We start from the raw sequence: 15,741 nt of genomic DNA, 5'->3' as shown, positions 1-15,741 counted from the left end.
ATAGAAGCTTGAAGACCTGTTTGAATAATAGAGTTTAGAAGCCCAGCAAATAGACAAGATTAGTTCTATGTCTAGATTGTATTGAACAAATAGGAATCTTCTTTAGCATTTTAGATGTGAAGTTGCAGATAGATTTTTATTACTGTTATTTTGTGAAAGTGGCAGAAAATCTCTTAACTGAGTGGACTTAATAGTCTTATTTGTAAAACCCTCTAGCAAGGTGGCATTCTGATTCGGTGTTTGAAATCCTTTAACAAGGTCACTTCTAACAAGGTGAAGATCCTAACAGGTCTGAGGGAAATCCCTTAACCGGGTCACATCTAGCAATGTGTTTGTAATCTTTAATAGGATTTGCTTTTAACTGAGCATACTCTAGAAGAGTATATTTCTTAGTGGGTCCGAAATCCCACAGTGGTTTTTCCCTATTTGGGTTTCCACATTAAATCTGGTGTTATGAGGTTTATGATGTTTATATGCTTTTGAGTTTGCATGTTTGAGAGTTTTGGTTATATTACTGATATATATGTTATCGAGGTTGAATCTGATGTTTTAATGGAAGATTAAGTTTGTATGATTCATCCCCCCCCCCCTCTCATCTTATTGGCTATTGGATTTGTACTTACTTTAAGTATCAGAACTATCATCCACTACTTGTTACATTTTCCTCTTTCTTTCCATCACTTCCTTCAAATTTTTTTACCCATTGTTCCTTTACAATTATTTTTTTCTTGCTCAACATCAATCTTCTTCTATGGGATAGAGGGCATTGCAATTTTAGAATATATGCCCATGTTGTGGATCATTTCGACTCCTTCTAAACATTAGATTTGCACTCAACATCCTTACGGCCAAATTTGTTGCATGTATAACAGTAACCATTGAAAAATGATCATTTCTAGCATTGTTTGTATTTCATGAAACCATTCCTCATCAGTCTACTTCTACATTAATTAGCTTTATGTCCAAATTTGTTACAAGCACATCATTGACCATTAAATTATTGAGGTATTGAGAATTTATAGAAATTATGATTCATCTTACTTATACATTCAATATCTCTATGCCCAAACTTATTACAAGAAAAGCAATTAATATTGAAAGATTAAAAGTACCTAATTTGTCTAGTTTGATTAGAAACTAACCTATTGAGATTCTTTTAGTTCTGGACTTGAGTGAAATTTATTTGGTTATATTTTGTCCTTTTGGATTCATCTTGTACTTTTTCTTTCCCTTATCAATCTTCATCCATTCTCCCTTTTCAAAACCAAGACCACCAATGTCCTTGGGTGATTTCTGAAAACTAGGCATTCCATCAAGAAAATCACTACCACCTCTGAGTTTTAACCCATTTTCAAATTGTTCTTTTGCATCCTTCAACTCCTTTCTTAAGGCATAACTTCTTTCTCAAGCTTTGTGCATTCAATGGATTTCTTATGAAGCTTGGTTTCTAGGCAATCAATAGTCTTTTTTCCTTCTTCAACTTGAATCTTCAAATGGACTATGCCATCTTCTGCTTTCTTATGCTTATCATGATATTTTATGCATTGATCTCTAACATCATCTATATCATCAAGATTAGCTCTAATTTCTTCTTCAAGATCTATCTCTCCATCTATTAGATCAACATCCCATCCTTTAAGTTTTGTATCATTGAAATCTATTTCTAAATCAAACATTTTATTCAGGCTTGCTTTAAACCCCATGTGTTCAAATGCAGGATCTATCTTAGTGTTATACTATTGTTTCAAAATCCTTTCTCTAATACCAATTATAGAACACACGTCAGATTCTAGAGGGGAGGGTGAATCAACATAAACTAAAATTCAATTATTCATTAATGCTTAAAGCATTAAATTAAAATCTGCACAAATAAAGAATAGAACAAAGCATTCATCAAACAAGGACACCAAGATTTTTAAATGGAAAACCTAATGAGGGAAAAACCATGGTGAAGACCAACTCACAATATATGAAACAAGTATTACAATGTCTTTTTTAGGCTCACTACCCCCTAGATTTATAGGCTAAGGCACACTACCCTAGGTCAAGATACAATGACTTGTAGACTGGGGATCACTTCTCTAGGGAAAGATGCAATATCACAATATGACAATGAATCATATTAGGTAAACTATTTTACAAGAAGCATCTCAAATAATCATAATGCAATCCTCTTTGTAGCACAAATCTAAATCTATCACACTGGATTTGCACACTTCATAAACTTCACATCAATTCTCACGTCTCTAGGATAGATATACACATTTGAAAGTATATTCACACACAATCTTATTGAAAATGATTTTTCCTTCATATATACCCTTTCCAACATCCAAAAATATCAAGTAGGTCAGATCAATAGGATCTAATAAGTGAAATGTGTGACAAGGCACAAGTGGGCCCCAAGAACAATACATCATCAACAAAATGGGTTTTGGATCAACCCAATGTCATATTCAACCTTAAAAAATGATAACACATCTCCAACCATTCTCCAACACAAGTAGAATAGGTCAAGAGCCACCGCAATCAACAAAATACACATAGTCAACTTCAAACATTGAACATTCTTATCAAAGACTAATCCCAACACAACTTGACATCCAAAACATAATGTAGACAACCAAAAAAGACATGTGACTCATAGAAAACAATTCTCCAATCATCTACTAAAGTAACAAGTCACCAAAAACTACTATAAAGGAAATATCCTACTAACAAGTAGTTGTTGTGTAGACCTAATGGGTTGTGTAATAACAGTATACACAAAACCATCCACCAAGGCACCAATAGACTTGATATTCATGTCACTAATCCAAAAACCATCCTTATCATATCCTCAAATCTGCATTAAATCATATTTATTAATGTGTGAGAATGTGGAGCATTTTTCTGAATATATCGAAATTGTTTCTCATCTAAACTAGAATCGAAAGATCAAACACTTACAACTTTTTTTTTGTATACAATGTAATCAATTACAATCTTGATAGTGGGCACATAATACATGACCAAGTGTAAATATAGAACCTCACAACCTGAAGGTGCAATGCAGTAAGATGCAGAGCAAAAATACTTACCCGAAGTCACCACTCACCACAATTAGACTTTTTCCTCAAACTTCCAATAGTGGAACATAGACCAAATCATCATTCAAGCATTATAATATTAACTATGGTGACCACATCATATAAACCATGTGAACCAATACATACCATAACCTTTGGAGTAATATGCAATCATCTTATGAATGTCCAGACTGCCTTCTACACCAATGACCAATCTAACATGGTACAACTTATCTCACTATCTCCAACGAACATCATTTCTCAACTAATGTCCAAGGCATATATTCCATATAACCAACTTAGTGACAACACATATTTTCAAACATCAATGTTGGCATCAATGACAATACATATTGTCATTCTCTGAACAAGTCTCCAACACAAGGGAATTTGGATCCCACTTTCACTAGTATGTGGGCTTATGGGGACCATTGGATCTTCGAGTTATTTGATTTGATCAATTGATATCTTAAATTTATAAAGACAAGAAAAACATTGGGTCCCAGCACCATGCATCATCTTCCCACAACTTCGTGAGGTTGACAAATTTTGACAATGTCAATCCCGCAGGCTAGCGAGGACCATTAGATTGTAATATCAATGAGAGAAATTCATTAGATCAAATCTCCTCAACGAGATTCAACTATTTAGTGGGCCTTACCTGTAGGTGACAAGTGTCACATTCCCATAGTTCTACAATACTGATCTGAGCCCATCTGCTTTCCTATGTAGGCTTGTGGGGAGCAAAGGACTACTTTAAGGTTTTTATTTTGCACATGGAAAATTCATGACTTAAGTGACAAAATAATAGACATAAGGATAGCTTAAAATATAGATTTCCAGTCTATGGGTAATGTGCTAAGGATGGGGTCGATAACCTATCAATATAAGTCAACAACAAAATAGAAGATTTGGCAAGCTATTAAAATGCAAGGTTTTAGGGCTTTAAAAGTATTAACAAATTTTACACTAGTAGGCATGAAAAGAGCTTAAAATTTTTACAAAGCATCAATAGTGTGCAAGTGTTACAACATGGAGAGTGAACATTGTTCTACCACGTGTAATGTGACAAAGACATTGTTCTACCATGTGTAATGTGACAAAGGTATAGTAGAACTATTATTTTAAGAAATAAAAAAGAATGTTGCTTCTAAGTGTGGGCATGGCATTGTTCTCCCATGTATATTTGATGAATATAATGAACTAGGTTAATATTCATAAATGCAATCCCTAGACACATAATCCAAAACCTTTGAAACATTGGTTGATGCCTAATAGTCATTTTTTAGAAGAGTTGGAGTGTATAAAATGATTAAATTTGAAAGTTGAAAGCATAGGGGTAAGGTCAACATCATAATTCAATTGAGAATACAAAATTGATGTAGTTTAGTCAACGATAGACAATGCTTTTGAAATCGGATCAAAAGACTTTGAATTGAATAAAAAAGAGAGATTCAAATTTTGAATCAACAATTATTACACTAAAAAAATGTTTCAAATTTTTATACTGTGTGACTATCTTTCATCAATGAGGGAACACCTATTCAAGGAATAATAAATAATATCGCCACAAAAGTTGACAATTAAGCCTATACCTTGTACTCTAGTGTGGAAAAAACAAAGGTCTATAAAGACTTTGAGTACAGTGCTGAGCTCAACAAAGTAAAGTTGATCAGTAAAATATTTATTATAAGTGTGAATGTTGACGAAATTGTGAAAGATGAAGTCGATTGGATATTTATCTGTAAGTGAAATTGTCCAGTTGCAATTTAAAATACAATATAGCTGACCTAAGAAAATCTGCAATGAGATCTATACAAGATGAGGTAATCTTTGGAATTTTCTACGGCTTGTTCGATGGAGATCCACAAATTTCTCTTTCTTTACCTACAAAACTATGGTTTTCACAGCTGTAATTGATATAAACTTTGTTGGACTTCTTGGGATTGCTGAAAATTGAAAGAAATCACAGATACCCAAGATGAGCTTTTACCCATCACTCCATTTACCTGTAATCCCATTGGAATGCTATTGTGAATTCCCAGGGTTTCGTACCTTGACATAATTGAAGATTCTAATCTATTCTATTATATTCCAACAAGTAGTCATTCTTTTCTTGTTACAGTTATTTACAGCATAGAAAATGTAGTATGGTTGTCAGTTTTAGTGTTGTTTATTCTCGTCTATCATTTAGTTTCTTCTTCTGGAATACTTTATTTTCACCTGCCCCATCTGTTCAGAGATTAGACTCTTCTTTGCTGACGTTCAGATGTGAGAATCTCAAGTATATTATATGAAAATGTTTCTAATTTCTTTATTTCTTTGCTGTATTTTAAGGTACTAAACTTTAATTTGAGTTTGCATGTCTACACTCTATTGAAGATATGTTTATGTTAGGGAGACTGCATTTCTATGTATATAAATAGTCTAAACACAACCATATTTAAAAGCATATAAATATTATTGGTGAGAGGATAAATATCTTAAATCATTTAGCAAATAATTGTTGTTGGGAGTTTAAAATATATATATGGTTATCAAAATACTTGTGTCCTTTTCTATTTTAGTTTTATGTTTATTTTAATAGAATTCATAATATATTTACAACTAGTCATTATTATAATAGGGTAGGTTCATATATGATTAATGTATCCATCTTTATTTACCCTTTTTATATCAATTATTATAAATTTATTATTTATTTATCTTTATTGTAACCTCGCTCATAATTACTTCCACAATCTTCTTCCTTCAAAATTATGATTTTACCCATCTTTCAATTATGAATGGCTTAGGATTAACCCACTTACATCTTGAGGTGTTTGGGAATGACCTTAAAATAATTTATATAAGTCTAAATCCAAAATCTAACTTCCCCATACCTTCCTATTGTTCATTATTAGTTAACTTCACATACATTCTTCCAACATCTTACTATGCCATTGGATTTATAGGCATTCATTATGTTTAATTTTATAAGGATAAGGAGAATAATTAGAGAACACTTGAGAGTACTAAAGTAATAAATAATTATATCTACATCATCATCTTATCAATCATTTGCATATCTATGTATATTACGATTAATAGTTTTCGCCATCATTACCATAGCTAGTCAAAGGGGTTTAACCTAGGAGTAATAATTTACAATTGTTAAGTTGGCAAGTTCTTAAAGAGTGTCCTTAAATGCCACATTAACAAGTTCATCTATTTGGAAGATGAAGGTGAATCAATTCTTAGTTTTATATTTTATTAGATTCATCATGTGTGAGATATATCAAGTTCTCATGGTAGATCAAGTCAATAATATTCAAGATAAAACTCATAGTTGTTGAGAGTAAATTGAAGAGCTTTCTAAGATGGAATAGAACATATGAAAAAATTATACAGTGTCATTTAATTGTCCATTTTATACATGTTCACCAACACTATTATTTTGTCATCAGTTTTAGAGCTAAGTTCCCTCTCCATTACATTCAATTTTCATTTATTCATTGTAATTTTGTCACAACTCTTTTATAATCTAAGTTAATTTCTTGCTTAATTTTCTTATTTATTTAATTAGTCTTGATCATCCATATGCAAAGCTATTATTTTTATTATGCTTATTGTGGTGCCAATATTTCCTACAATCCTTCAAGTTTTGCATATGATACTTTATTTGTGAGCACTTTTCTATCAAATTATTTGATTCATGATACATCTTTGATCATGGATATTCATGATGCACCCTTTAGTGATTTGAAAAAAATTTGGAGGATACACTTGATGATTTTCACTTCTTATTTGCAGAAAATTAGAGCATAAGTGTTATTGAGCATCATCATTGTCTTTTGAGAGCATTGTTCACAAGTTTTCCATTGTCTTGATTCATCATCTTTTAGATTGGGGTAGTGCCTAATTTTATTGTGGCATACTCTACCATGGAGACACCTAAGAAATTTTTAGAGACACACATCTTGAGACTTCGTCCCTCACATCTCTTCTTGGATTTGGATTTTCCTCTACATAAACCATTATACTTGTTTCTTCCCAAGGGGAGGAATTTTGTTTTTCAATCTTGCATACTCTTGAACATTCATGTTTGTGTGTCCAACATGGAATAAGAGCTACTTTATTGTTGGGGAATGTATAGTCTCACTCTTATTCTCCTATCAAGGATATCTATTGTATATTTGTGAGGGATGTATTCCTTGAGGTTCATGTTAAGTTTTTATTCCATAATTTACATGTTTATTTTCTTGCATTCTCTCTTTTGGTGAGGCATTTTTTCCTACAAGTTTTTCTCCTATATTTCATTTGTGAGAAAAAAAATTATATCAATACCTGACATGCTATAGTAATCAAGACCTATCATTTATGCATCTTTGTAGCCTTACATTTGTTTGTCCCGCCCAAGTTACATTTGAGAGAGGTGTTGGTGTGAAAATGGATATTGTCGAATTGGTTCATTGTCTTATTTGAACTTGTCAATTAAGTTTATTTCTTGTTCACTTAGGATCCTTATCTCTTTTTTCCTCATGACATATGACTTTGAGATTCCATATTTTTGTGTTCACTTATCCTTTTACTTTTCCTATACAAGCAAGGCCTCATATTTATATTATGTAGTATTATTGATCCATTTCATTATTACATTCATAATCAAGTAGTGTATTGTCTTGCTACTCTCATGTGGAAGGCTATCTTTCATTTTGTAAGCGATCTTGGCAGCTTGAGTCTTTTTGTGACTCTTACAATTAAAACCCCTAGTGTTAATGGATTATCGTGATTTTTTTTTACAAAAAAATATGCATGCAATGTGGCATTCTTTGTACTATTATAATTTTTCTCTCGATTCTACGATTTTAATCATAAATACTATAAATATTATGGATATGATGTTATGTTTACACAACGAACTATACTATGATTTGTTGATATGATTTCCTATAAGATATGGCAATGACATATACATGTATTGGATTGTCACAATACATAAAATGTTTTTTATTTGAATATTTTGATCAATAGTTTTTTAAGTGTGGTTGTGTTATATACATTTATATTGCAATTATTATAAATAGGTTTTAATAATAAACAAGAAATATTAAACATTCAAATACATTCAAGAGGTGATAAAGCATGTTTATGAAGAAAAATATAGAAAACTTTATGACTTCTCTTAATTTCTAAAAAAATTACATTTGGTACATGACTTAATGTATCCATTTTGTTGAAACAATTATAGTGTTACTTAAAAGATATGAAATTTTTAAAATTATTTTTCACGTAGTATATAAGTATTGTGTTACTCTTGAATATGTTTACAAAGATCGTCAATTTTAATAAATTATAATAATTTTGAACTTATTTTATTATTAAATATAAACATAAAAAAATACTATTAATCAAGAGGCATATTAAATTTTAAATATTTTATCAATACTTAAAAAATTATGTTATATATTATTTTATCAATATTAAAGAATTATGTAATATTAAAATAAACATAAGAATCATATGGATAAAGATATCCTTCCAAAAAACTCGAATTTTCTTTAAAATATTAAATAATAAATTTGCACTAAATGGATTTTATGTCATCCACTTTGTTATGCCAGTGTAGAATATCTCTCAACATTATTAAATAAGCTATTAAATTCATATTTAAAAAAAAAATTATGACAATTTTTAAAATGTAAAAATATTTATTTCTATCTTAAAAAAAAATTGACAATTTTTTATAATAAATAATATAAAATGATATATATGTACAACCTGAGTTGGCCTAGTGGTGGATAACTTGTGTTCTTGAAAGAGAGGTCACAAGTTCAAACCCCACAAGGGGGTAGGGTATGTACATCTTATCAGCTTTGGCCTATTACCTATCAAAAAATAAAATATAAAATGAGATATATATTAGTATTGTAATATTATATTATTTAAATATTTTATTCTATTTTTTTCCATTTTTAAAACTTTCGAAGAGTTCCATTAGGTATTGAAATGTATATGTTTTTTCTTTAAAATTTTCATAAATCTAAATTCAATGACATTAAAAATCTAACTTTCATTTAAGTTTGCATTTTTAATGCGTGTCACAAATATATTGGATGTTAGAATTTACACACATCAGCAATCAAGTACTTGAGCATAAAATATGAGATTATATGTTAGTTTAATGTTTCAAAGTTGAGCAACTATTTATAATAAGATACTTGACCATGTTTCAGTAGTTATGATTGTGTGTTAATTTATTATTTAATAGACATGGCTTCAAAGTTGTTAGTATTGATTATCAATACTCATATTTAATGAAATGTATCTATAGATTTGAAAAATAATAAATCATACATGGTGTGAATTGATGTACCAATAAGATATGAATTCATCATATATAATTATTTGTTTATAAGGATGGGATAGTGCTTTGGGTGATTTTTGCAACAAAGTAGATCTATGGATGTTGCTTTTCATTTTAAACCTCATCCTCTCCTATTCATGACACTTATTCATGATTTACACTAACCACGATGAAACTAAAATGAAATGAAAAAATCCACACATCCATTTGATATGATAACATTGCAAAAAGAAAAACTCATTCTTCAATCCTTATCTTTTTAAACTAAAAGAATGATTATTTATCTATGGTAATAGTTAGAGTTACCATTAGAGTTGGGACTATGATTCAATTAGGTTTAGGATTAGGGTTTGGATTAGAGTTTAAGTATGGTTTGACTTAGGGTTAGGTTTTAGTTATATTTTTATGTTATTTTTAGAATTCAATTAGGCTCAGGATTAATTTTTTATCAAGGTTAGGGTTAGGGTTCATTTAAATTTGGGATTAGATTAGGGATTAGATATGGTTACAATTAAATTTTACCATTCAATTAGAAATAGAGAATATATATTGTTAGGATTAGGGTTACATTTTAACTAGATATCTATGAATGTATTTTATAGAAGACTTTTAAAATATAGATATTACTAATACTATCAACACTCATAAAACATATTATTAGAAACAGTACATAGAAATATCAAATAAAGAGAAACATAAATATTTATAACTATGTTGATCAAATACTGTATATAACAATTTTACTAAAAAAATAATATAATTATACAGTATTTAACCAACAAAATTATAAATATTTATGTCAATCACCATTTAATAAAACCTTTAATTTATATTATCAGTTTAAACAATAATTTTAAACCTTTGGTGCAGCACGGAAGAGTCTAGATAGCCTACAGATAGTTTTCAGTTTAAGGCTTTCGATACCTTCAACATAATAAAATGCATGCAGGCTGCTTCCTTTCAGTTGTGAAGGACTAAAGTCTCTCCATAACAAAAATCTTGCAACTCAAAACTAGATTTACAAGCAAGCCGCAAGGCAGATTACCAAACTCTACAACTATAAACATACTTAAGAAGCAGACGAAGATAGTACATTGGATTCTGAAGAATGGGGGCTAGACCTCAAAGCAGCTTGATCTCTGATGCCTTCTCCCCATTTTGTCTGATCGTCATTGGGTACTATATTATTTACTCCATTGCTCGCTCCCCCATTGGATTCGATCCCTCTGCTACTGATAATGGAGGCTATGGCGTTCACAAGGGCAGTTGTAAACTTAGGATCTGAAGTAATGGAAGCAGTAGTTGGAGTAACGTTCTGAATCGATGACTGAGAAGAGTATCTTGACAGAGCTCCTTGAATGGCTTTTGCAGAGGGATTGTTGGGCAATGAATCAAGAGAATTTTGGTGCTGTAATTGCAAAATCTGGCTAACAAGGTCATAGTTTGATGTAGAAATTGATGAATTGGGCCTGCTATATGCAGGATTATGAGGTTGGGTGTAGTAGAGATGAGTATTGCTCACGGGATTCGAACTGGGAATCACTGGTAATGATTGATTGGAACGAAGTATTGGGTTAGGATGATGAAGGGTAGAAAACAAGTTGGATCCTGCAGATGGGTATTGATATGGAAGAGAGAAAGTTGAAGGCAGTGATGTGGATGATGATTGTCTTGCTACTGAATTGTGTAGGTTTAACTGTGAGGTGGGTTTATTGGCGAGATCTAGAGTAATTGTGGGGAAGGAAGTTGAGGTGCTAATGGTGGGATTGGAGGCAAATAATCGGTCTAATCTAGAGCTGTATGAATTGTTGGCAACTATGTCTTCCATGCTTGAGGTGGAACCAGAGAGGAGCATGGTGGCTGCTGATGCTGTGGTGGATGCCATGGCAGTGGCAGCGATAGGAAGTGGATGATTGTGACTGCCCTCATATGTTGTGATGAGTATAGCCGTGTCATCTGGGCATCTTTGTACCTGCACCACATTGAAGAAGAACCCATCAATTTACATGATTTAGAAACATTTTATGGCAGTACATACACGAGATTTTGCTTGAAATGTATGGGCACCTGCTTTCTAACTGGGCATCCTGGGGCCACACTGCAACGATAGTAAGCTCTGGGACAGGGATTGCCCTTGGCTAACTTTTGCCCATACTTTCTCCATTGACACCCATCTTGCATCTGAAACATGAATGAGAGTTTAAACAAAAATAAATGAAGTATTTGAAAAAACAAATCATCCAATGCGAATGTGATTGTTAGATTCCTATGAAACGAAAAAAAGTGTGGGGTAATAAGTCACATTCGGGTCAAATATGAGCTGGGTCAAAGACGAGTTGGTTATAGGAATCAGTAGTTCAGCTGGTAGAAAAGATCTTAGATTTAAGTTCTAGCTGATTTATGACCATGAAAATTCGAGTCCTAACTGATCTATGACCATGAAAATTCGAGTCCTAACTGATCTATGACCATGAAAACTCAAGTCTAGGTGATCCATGATCATGAAAACTCAACAAGTATGAAGAAAAATTGTTCTTACCACTGGAGCTTGGCATCTAACACGAACAGACACTCTGGCTTTTCTAATGGTGGGTGCAGCTTCTGAATTCTCGCCTAATGTCTTGAGTGCTTTATATGACCTCATCATTTCTTCCTCTGATTTAGCCTGGCTAGTTGTTGGAGAGACGCTCCTTCCTTTATTTTCTTTTCTTGTTTCCTCTTCATCCTTGAAAGCTAAGCTTAGATTGAACCCTTTGAGATCCTCTTGTGGCCCTTTTGTATTGTGTACAACCTCTTTCCCACTTTCTCCGCCTAAGGTTTCTTCTTTAGCAGCTTTGGTCGCAAAGAAATTTGTCCCAAGAGACAAAGCCACCATCTCTGACTCCTCTTCCCACTTTTCTGATTCCTGAAATAGAATCGGTCCAAAGTTTTATCTGTTTGTCATGATTAATATGACCATTAATGGTTATTATTGCATTTTACTAATGCTCACCTTTGGAGTCTCTTCTGGCTGTGGATTGTTTTCTTTTTGCTTCTCTTGCTGCATAATAGTCAACAGATGAACCTGAAGATTTTGATAATTGTTCATTATCTCAGATAAAGCCAATTTCAACTTCTTGTTTTCTTCTTTCATCTGGCCCATTATTACGTGCAGAGACTCAAGCTATTCACGCACACAACCAGAAATAATTAGACCTATACAAACAGAATTATTTTGGCTGTGAGTGAAATAGAAATTAAAAGAAAAGATGAAGGATCGATCATTACTTCAGTTCCTGCAATAGACTCTTGTGGCGAGCTACAATCTGATCGATCATTTGTATTCAATTTCTTTCGGATCTACACACCCACATGAATTTTGTTTTCAATGTCTTAGATTGTACCCCATAAGTACTGAAGGTTATCATTGCATAATTTAACTGAACTTATCCTGGATATAACACTACTCTCGACCAAAGTTAAAAAGAATAACAAAAATAAATTATTCCTTATTTACCAACCAAGGCCTGATATCAATTAAAGTTAATAGCTTGTAATGGGTCCTGTGTTAATTAGAGTAGATTGAGATACGAGGACTTTTGAGTGGTATGAATAATTTTCAGAGACAATATTTCAAGCGTATTTGATATAAGAGGAAGACTCCCTTTTATGAAATTTGTTTGAGGACAACAGATTTGTAAGACTACAATTAGATCCATAATATAAGAAGAGCCTGATTATTTGTTTTCGATATACATAAACACAGATTTCGATATTTGGGACATCTAAAATTCAAAATAAGAAGTTAAATTATTGTAATGGATTTGCTGTTATATCAAAGTTCATAGTTATCAGTAAATTTCGAAATCATCATCTTTACTAATATTCAGAGTGGTTCTTAATTCATGAGATCAATTCTTAGAGGTGTAACAGCTAGTCCAACACCCCTTCAAAATAATTGAGGGAATTGAACTTAGGTTGAGTCTGATATTAATATAGATTTGTCATGACAACAAACTCACAGATGTTAGCAAACTTCTAAATCAACTTCATCTATACCCAAAATATGGTTAATCCACCAAATCGATTCTTAGAGATGTGATGAATAAACCAACAACCAAATAAATTCTATAATTGTCATTACACTAAAACCCACAGATGTTTCTTCACCTATACCCAAGATGATGGTTAATCTAAGTGTGACGATTAGTCCAACAATTAAATAATCTCAGTGCCTATATTTATTAACAACACAATATATGTACACCCAACCCAATACTTAAGAATTTGAAGACTTCTATGTACACCCAATACCTTAGAATTTGAAATTTTCTTGATTCAGATAAAAAGTAGAGAAGAAAAACATACCTTGGATTGCTCTATAATATCACTACCATTGACAGATACAGAGAATTTCTCATAATCCATAGCCTCCCTTTTCTTCTCTTCCCCAACATTCCTTTCAACCTGCTCCAAATCATCCACCAAATTCCTCATAACCTTTGAATCGCCTCTATCAACGTTATCCTCTTGCAATCTACGAGTCATACCAATCTCCGTAAGCCCACTTTCGAAGATCCTCATCTTTCTGAAATTAATACCCTGATGATGATCACCATCATTATCATCATTCACGGAATCCATTACAAGTGGTCTTTTCATTTGCCCACCCTCGTGACTCACTCCAAATCACCGATACAAATTGCAAATGCCCTTCACTGCACAGATAATAACCTATAACAAAAAAGCCAGAAAGAAACTGTAAAATCCAGAGAGTGAAAACACAATATGGAGCATCTTGCATATAAATTCAACGCCTGACATCCTTTTGGAACATGAGCGTTGCCGGATGCTCCGTTATCTCTTCAATTTCTAAAACTAAACCTAAACAAATTTTCAACTTTGCGAAGCCCGACAAACGTGTAAAACCGTTGACCTCCATTAAACAAATTGCGGCAAATTTTCCAGCTGGGAAAGTAAGACGCAGTCATCGTCAATGCTATTTACTATTATCTTGATCGTGCCGTGCTTTGGTGCCTTGCAAGTAACTTTCCCAGAAAGTAAGATTCGTTTTTTTATTGGGCAGCATTTTTTAATCTGTAATCTGTATTTTGAAAAGTAGATTTTCTTCATTTTTTTATTGGGCACCATATTTTATCTGTAATCTGTAGTTTGAAAAGTAGATTTTTTATTGTTTTTTCAAAGATGGAATCATATCATGAGAAAGAAGTTGGAAAACCAATTTAAAATCGCAAGGGATTCAATTCTATTATGTGCAGGAGGTCTGTCAGAGATTGAATTCTATGAACTGCAAAGTTTAGCCGTTTGTCAGAGATTATGTAAAGTTTAATTTTTTGTAGTTGCATTGACGTTTCTCGTTTGGTGTGAATATTTAATGCATTCTTTGACTTTAGGGTTTTTAAGATGACACTGTAACTATTGACTGCCAAATTTAGCTGCAGCCTCCCCTACTCCAAATATATATATATATATATGGCTAATGAAAGTAACGCCACATAATATATTTCTCTTTAATGTTTAGACAACCTGGAACTTTCGTCTGATATTATTTGTAAATACAAGGCGATGATTGAGCTCCCTCTAATTTCAAAGTCAATTGGGTGGATTTTAAGAATCTGAAGAGAGTTAATTCTCGAGACTTTCTGTGGTACAAGGATGTCTTTGTTGATCAATTCAACAAATTTGCACAACAAGAAGCAATTTCAATTAGTTATGATGTGACTATGATGATGTTAAATTCTTGAGACTTCATTTAATGGAGTAATGGATTCTAGAGAGATCTGGTGAAAGAATTAAGGAGTTGGAGAGGGTTGATACGGAGGGGTTGTCATAATAATGGAGGAATAAAGGATTTTTTATATTTAAATAAATTAAGGTTTATGTTCGTTTATACATGTTTAATATGTTTTATACATGTTTTACATGCATAATTTTGAAGTTTTTGTATGGAAATTTTTGAGCAATGACTAGTTGGAATTCATTTAATTTGTGTCCATAATTAATTTGAAAATTAAAAAAGAATCTAGTCAAAACCACACCTACAATCTTAAAATGACAAACCCTAAAATGATGTCAGATAGAGAGACAACATTACATTGTGTTTTTTAATTAAATGGTTCTAAACCAATTTTAACAGCTCATAGAGAGATTAACAAACTATTTTTCAATATCTAGTCAAAACTACACCAACAACATTAAAAATGAATAACCTTAAAAAGATGTGAGTTGAAGAGACAAGATTATGATGATATTATGTTCTAAAAATGATGACTATACAACTTTTAATAGCACATGGAGAGGTTAACAAACCATTTCTCAATATTTAAC

The 15,741-nt window shown here is 32.0% G+C and overlaps 1 protein-coding gene across 1 annotated transcript; it reads right to left on the bottom strand.

The window, feature by feature from the left end:
• Positions 1-10,224: 10,224 nt before the first annotated feature.
• LOC131044363 (WRKY transcription factor 72B) lies at positions 10,225-14,240 on the bottom strand. Its single transcript, XM_057977678.2, has 6 exons — positions 13,762-14,240; positions 12,682-12,753; positions 12,407-12,577; positions 11,954-12,319; positions 11,482-11,595; positions 10,225-11,386 (listed from the first exon to the last, which is right to left on the bottom strand). The coding sequence occupies exons 1-6, from the start codon at positions 14,053-14,055 to the stop codon at positions 10,484-10,486; spliced, it is 1,920 nt and encodes a 639-aa protein (XP_057833661.1). The 5' UTR covers positions 14,056-14,240; the 3' UTR covers positions 10,225-10,483.
• Between the last annotated feature and the right edge of the window lie 1,501 nt (positions 14,241-15,741).

The sequence above is a fragment of the Cryptomeria japonica genome, chromosome 3 (assembly GCF_030272615.1).
Source record: "Cryptomeria japonica chromosome 3, Sugi_1.0, whole genome shotgun sequence".
In the NCBI taxonomy this organism is placed as follows: Eukaryota; Viridiplantae; Streptophyta; class Pinopsida; order Cupressales; family Cupressaceae; genus Cryptomeria; species Cryptomeria japonica.
The sequence above is the reverse complement of the archived record's forward strand: the minus strand, read 5'-3'. Positions and strand labels throughout refer to the sequence as shown.

What these genes read in the sequence shown, in the direction of transcription:
- LOC131044363 (XM_057977678.2), bottom strand. Translation starts at nt 14,055, where the DNA reads ATGAAAAGACCACTTGTAATGGATTCCGTGAATGATGATAATGATGGT. An exon ending in ATATTATAGAGCAATCCAAG is followed by an intron (nt 12,754 to 13,761) that starts GTATGTTTTTCT and finishes GTGGGTGTGTAG; the next exon opens with ATCCGAAAGAAATTGAATAC. An exon ending in AGCCAGAAGAGACTCCAAAG is followed by an intron (nt 12,320 to 12,406) that starts GTGAGCATTAGT and finishes ATTCTATTTCAG; the next exon opens with GAATCAGAAAAGTGGGAAGA.